At 38.3% G+C, this 6,202-nt stretch overlaps 1 protein-coding gene across 1 annotated transcript in view; it reads left to right on the forward strand.

Annotated features, from left to right (window-relative positions):
• Positions 1-6,202, forward strand: part of SLC2A9 (solute carrier family 2 member 9) — a 133,953-nt gene that overhangs the window by 67,789 nt on the left and 59,962 nt on the right. Inside the window, exon 7 of the mRNA XM_085309681.1 lies at positions 421-553. Within this exon, the coding sequence (XP_085165807.1) occupies positions 421-553 (133 nt within the window). The remainder of the gene's footprint in view (positions 1-420; positions 554-6,202) is intronic.

A 6,202-nucleotide genomic window follows, 5' to 3' on the forward strand; every position in this document is an offset into this window, starting at 1 on the left:
TGCCAATTAGATTAGACTAAGAAACAATCAGCAGCTATACGTAACTATATGAAAATAGTGGAGGTGGTTTGTGGAATATATATGGACTGCATCAAGACTTTTCCACAGCTAGTTTCCATGTCGATATTGAAGGAAAGGAAAGGATGTTATATATTGCTCTTTCCAGTTCCCCTGCCTCTATCCTTTCTGATGCTCAGTAAACTGGTGGCTTCAATAGTCTGTTCCTCAGCCCTTGAGTAAAGGGATCTGAGGGGGCAAATGTTCAAACTGCTCACTAAGCTGAGACGCGAGATGTTATTCCGCTCACTGATGCGAWATGTGGAATGGTGAAAAGTTAGTGTTTCCCCATCACAGCTGTTTTTCTCCTTAGTTTTCCCGTGGAGTGTATTACTAAATACCATGTCTGAATCCACGTTGTAGGAATCTCGATGGCCGTACCTGTTTGGAATGATTATTGTTCCTTCCTTGGTTCAAGTTGTGGTTTTGCCTTTCCTTCCTGAAAGTCCTCGTTACCTCCTACTTGAAAAGCACGACACAAGCAAGGCGGAAAAAGGTAYGGTGAATCACCTCGTTTCTCCTAGCAGAGGATTCCTCTTGTAGAGGCACAGACTGGGAGGTACTTTGGGGGTCACAGTGAAAGCGGACTATCCCGATAGGAAGTCCTCTCTCGGTAATTGCTTCGCCGGGGAGCGAACGGGGAGCGCAGCCTTCGTGGCTGCCCCTTCCCTCGAGCCCTGGCCATCCAGCTGACAGGGAGGCCAGCTGTGCTCCCGGCTGCCCAGTAGTGGCTGTGTTTAACCTTGTGTCCCAGTCACTCAATRACCTTTGTAGATCTAAGAAAAATGTAATACGCTTGTCTAACTGTGAAAATTTTCAGTGTTTCTGTATTTTTTTTCTTGAGGTTTTACAGACACGGATCACAACATTTTGCTCTTATTTTAGGTCCTGTGTATGGGAGATAGCACACGTGCTATGTACCTGTGTGCTCACGTGATCACAGTTGTGTACCCAGCCCCAATAAATTACTATGGTCAGATATATCCAATATACGATCACATTAAGATTGAGAGAATGTTGAAAATCTGATTTAGTTTACCATACACAAACATTAAAAATACTGTACAGAGAAGGAAGGAGCCTGATTATCATACCAAAATGTTTGGAAGACATGAGTGAACTTTAAAAATTATTCATAACATTTTCAGTCCTTAACTAGTTGCTTGCAAAGTTACTTGTAAAGTGTGAATCAGCCCCTGAAGCTTAACACTAGTAATTTTTATTTATTGTTAAATTAATCCAATTTATTCTATCTTATTTCTACCGCAATAACATGAAAACCCAGCACTTTTGTAGTGGTCAGAGCTCTGAAGTAGAAATGGTACGCAAATAAGAACTCTCCCATGATATCTTAGTTTGGTATTGAATGAAGAATTTTGCAAATGTGGTAGCCTCAAATATTTAATTAATACAGTTTCAGTGCCTAAAAGCAAAGAAACAAGAAGCTGGGAAAAGCACAAAGGCTTAGGGGAAAGTTCTTCAGCTTCACAGAGACAGCAGAGATTTGGTGAGGCAGAAAACAGCTTTTTCAGAGGAACGGGTTTGCCTGTTCTGCAGGGAAATAACGGTGAGTAGCCGGGCGCCGACTGCCAAGCYGTTAACAGCTGGAGCACCACAGCTCGGCTCAGGAGATGCCTTCTGGTGCCAGGCTTAAACTGGCTCGGCTCTACCTGATAAAATTGTGGATGCTGTATTTCCTGAGCTATGCCTGGCAAAGAGCCTGCATCTGAAACGGTGCACCATCATCTCTGACTTGTCACCGGGATCTGCTGAAAATACTGCCGCGCTCCCTGGAAATCTCACCGTTGTAGCAGCGAAACTGGGCCTCTCAGGTAGCTTGAGTTTGATCCTTCTAGTCTTCTAAAAAGAAGAAGAAGAAGAAAAAAAAAGAGCTTTGAGAGTCTTATTGTAGTTTAGCTGAAGTTTAAAATGTAGTGAAAAMAATTGGCATTTTAATATCTCTTCCTGCYTTTAATGCCACTTGCTGTTGCTGATAATGGTCCAATAGCAGTCGGGTATGTTTTTAGCATACACATTCTGAGAATGATTTGAAAGCTTATCTGGAAGCATCGGAGGTGGATTTTGGAATAGCAGACATCAAGACAGCAAAATTGCCCACGCCTTCTTGCCAGTGATTTAGTAGTTGAAAGAAAATGAGCTGTAGCAACTAGCTTGCTGATTCCTTTCCTGAGACAAGTGATAAACATGAGCTGTCTTAAAGGCTATACTTCTAAATTTAGAACACTTAACAAAAAAAGTATAACCAAATTTTCAGAGTGAATGCTTATCAATAGAAGAAGATGCTATCAGCTTTTGGGCCTGATTTACTCTGATTTAAAAATATAATATTGAGGTATGTTGTAGTACAGAGTGAGACTCATTTTGAGTGTAGTATTCAGAGCTTCCAAAGCAGAAGAAACTGATGATACTGGGCAGAGATTTATAAACGAACAGTAAGGTCTATRCATCACATTGAGTTTCACTCCTGTTCAAGCCTAGCAGCCATGCTTCAGGCTTGGCTACCTTGTTGCTCTAGCAAGGTAGCCTGTAGGATATCAGGTGCAAAATAGGTAAGGGTGATTCTTAGACATCATTTTGGTCCTTATAATCYGTAAAATACATCTGTAAGGCAATATTGATATATTCTGTATTATAAACATTATCTACATGCCTTATTATGAAGGATGTGGGAACATGAGCAATTTTCTTACTGTTACCTGTCGTTATGAGAGAGAGGATTCCAAAAGTAGTCTTGCAAATGAGATTAACTTTGGGTCCCTGTTCAGCATGGCAACAGTTAGGGAAAAAATTCAGGTGACTGATGGAATTGATGTCCAGTCCGACAAAATGGAGAGGGGAGATCTACACTCTAAACCCAGTCGAGGCAGTTCAGAAACTACCACCCTCATGCCAAGGCAAATGGTGAAATCCAGAGTTGTACARGAACCAAGTCTCAGGTGGTTGGGATTTAATGTCATGGCAAAGTGAAAGCAATTAAGGGGATTCACAGAAAAGAAGAGTAGCCAAATGAATCAACAATCAAAAAAATTAATCTAGCTGTTCACATTATCTAAGGAGATGGATGAGGAAAAGCATGAGTATTAGGGAGACCAGGGGAATTTGTGGATTATTATAAAACCTACTGCTCGCAAACCATCAATGCCAATGTATTATTTTACATTTTAATGATGACAACAGTAATGCTCTTGAATTATTTGCCTCTTAGGTTAGATCTGCACATTACTGTCAAAAATGTGCAAGTCTTGTGATTAAATCCTTTTTCCTTCCCCAAAGAGATCAAGGCTACTCATGCAAATAGCATACATTTCACTGTGGATTAWATCTTGCTGGAGAAATATAAAACTGTTATCTGTAAAAGGTCTGCTGTATTTAAGGCAGATAACTACATTAGTCTTTATAAAATAGTCTAAAATTTAAGTGTATCTCAAAGCTTCTAAAATGGAGGAGGACAAAGGTAATCTTCCTAATTATTTTAGAGTAATGAAAATCCAATAGGGTAAAGTAGGTCATTGAGTTTACACAAAGCTCTTCTCTTGCTTTTATCCCTTCCTTTTTCCCTGTCCTCATGAGTTAACCAGACTATAGCTACCGAAACACAAGTGATCTCCTTCTCTTCTTTGKCAGAGGTGTCAAAGAGCATGATGCCTTTAAGTAGCAAAGAGTCTTAAGGCTCAATAACTTAGATATAATGTCCCAATAGCATCTGCTGTTAATGTACAAARTCTGATCATGTAGTGACTTCAGTCTTTCGTTAAAACTCCTGTGGTTATGAAAGAAGCAATTTTTCAGTTACAGCATGAAGTGTGGCTTTTCAGTTTTTAGAAAGATGAAGTACAATTGCTACCATTTGATATGATAGAGAAGTGAGGCCATTCCTGACTATTAAAAAAAAAAAAAAAAAAAGTAGCTAATTTTAGACTAATCTCTGCATGAGGCCCACATGAGGCAGAGAGAGATTAAAACCAGACTTGTTGCAGGAAAAAATTCCTGCAAGTCCATTGATTTAAACTGAGTTGTTATTGCAGGCACTAAGACTGTTTATCACTTTTTTTATGTGCTTTTTGTATGTTTGTAAGTATGATAAGATAGGGTTATTGGAATGGAAGAGACGCCATGGCTACTAAACTTGCCGGCTTATGGTGAAGGCTCCAGCTCAGATGATTGCTACCTTCCAAAAGCTAAGTGATGATGTCATGATCTCTGCCTTTTTAGTAAGCTTTTCCTAAATTAATTCTCCTTTAAAAAGGATGCTTAATTCACTGGACCTTTGATTTAACTCAGCTTACCAATTCTTGTGTTAATTTAGGGTGGCATGTAGACATTTGCTTTACTGGTATACCCAAGTGAATCTGAGAAGGCCTCTTTTGTGTTGATGGTCAGTGAAATCAGAGATAAGAATAGGATAAAGGTATAATCCCAGATTGGATGATAACTCACAGATACGTGAGTTTTTAAAAGAACAAAGGGATTGAAACACGGGAAAAGCCTGAATGGTTTGTTTGTCTAACTGTAGTCGTATTTATTGAATACAACTAATAAATTTGATATTTTTTTCTTAAAATTTGTCATGCCAAGTGTTGGTATTTAATTAATATTTTGCTACATTTTARTGACTGTGTAAATCTCTTCTGGTAAGATGCAGCCAAATTATTCTTCTGGCTACTCAGTACTCTAATAAAATGTGTGATATTTTAAAAAATATTTTTTTTTCTTTTTGCCAAATATTTTTATGCAGAGATAAATTTTTTTACAGGCAACTTGCTACATATCTGATTCAAAAGCAGTGAAGCTGGATAGCTTTTTGCAATTGGTGAAGCAAACAGCAAGGCACCCTGTACATCTAGAAACCAGCATTAATAAGAAATGCTGTACTGGCTCACAGCAATGGTCCATCCAGCCCAGAGATCTGTTGTTGGAAGTGGCTGAAAATGATGCTGTTTAGGAAGAGTTTAGACAAAGCTTATTGTTAAAGACACTGGGTTGAATATATGGCATCATCTGCAAACYGAAAGCCAACAGATCTGTGGGAAATAGATAAGAATACTATTCATGCCTCCTTTTTTTTYYCCCCCCTTCTTTTTAAAGGTATAAACATATTATGCAAATTACTGTGTGGTCTGTGACCACTGCTGTCTGTTTCTGCCTTCTCTTACCTGGGGCTGACTCTATTCTGTAAACCACACAGTAACAGTTTTATCCTTCTTAAATATCTTCTCCAAATTTACATGCTAATTCAATCGTTATAACAAAGCTGCTTTTTTTAACAGTGCCCTGAAGGCACTACAATGAAAAAAGAATTAGTAAATCCACATGTGGTTGAGTTCTTGAATGCCCAACTTAAGTTAATTGTTTGGTTTTAAAGATAGTACAGATTGATTTCATCTGAACCACTTTGAAATGTTTCACCTACGTTTAGCCAAGATGAATAAAAATTAGTGGTCTAAACGGAAAGGTTTCCTATCTGCTTTCCTCTTGGCTGAACTGTCCACTTTTGCTGTTTATAAAGGCAGCGTAGCAGCCTTGGAAAGCAGAGTATCTAGGACCTTCTGCTTCAAGCGAATCAAAGGGAAGCTTGGGAAAGATTTAAAGTTGCCAGAGCGGGAACTTTAGATGGGTTATGCACCAACAGGATAAAGACATGAAAATAAGACTTCCCTATAGAGAGGCAACCAATTGCAGAGGGAAATGAGTCRTTGCTGCAGGGATAGCAAGGACTGCTGTGATGCTCAGTGCCAATAATGAGGATGTCAAAATCTAAAATAAATAAATTGAACATCAAAAATTAAAAAGACCTTTTAGTTTTCCCATCTCTTTGCTAATGCAGAATTTATTTCCACATTAATTATATATAAAGTTGTGATTCTTACTGCATTGGAAAAGCTGTTAATGAAAGAAACCTGAAAGATGTTTTGAGTAGCAGGAAAATACGTTTCCGATAGACTTAGTGTTGCCTACTTAAAACTATGCATGTATAGCATAACACCTTCTTAGCATTTCTTGACCTGTTGGTAATTTTAAATATCTATCAGAATTTTTCTGTTGACATTTACACCTGAAATCCTAATACTGGAAGTAAAAGAAAGAAGATTTTTTTTTCCTTGTGCTTGGTAAAGTTTTGTATTTA

This window comes from Rhea americana, unplaced genomic scaffold (genome assembly GCF_003343005.1).
Source record: "Rhea americana isolate MKP2758 unplaced genomic scaffold, rheAme1 scaffold_30, whole genome shotgun sequence".
NCBI lineage: Eukaryota > Metazoa > Chordata > Aves > Rheiformes > Rheidae > Rhea > Rhea americana.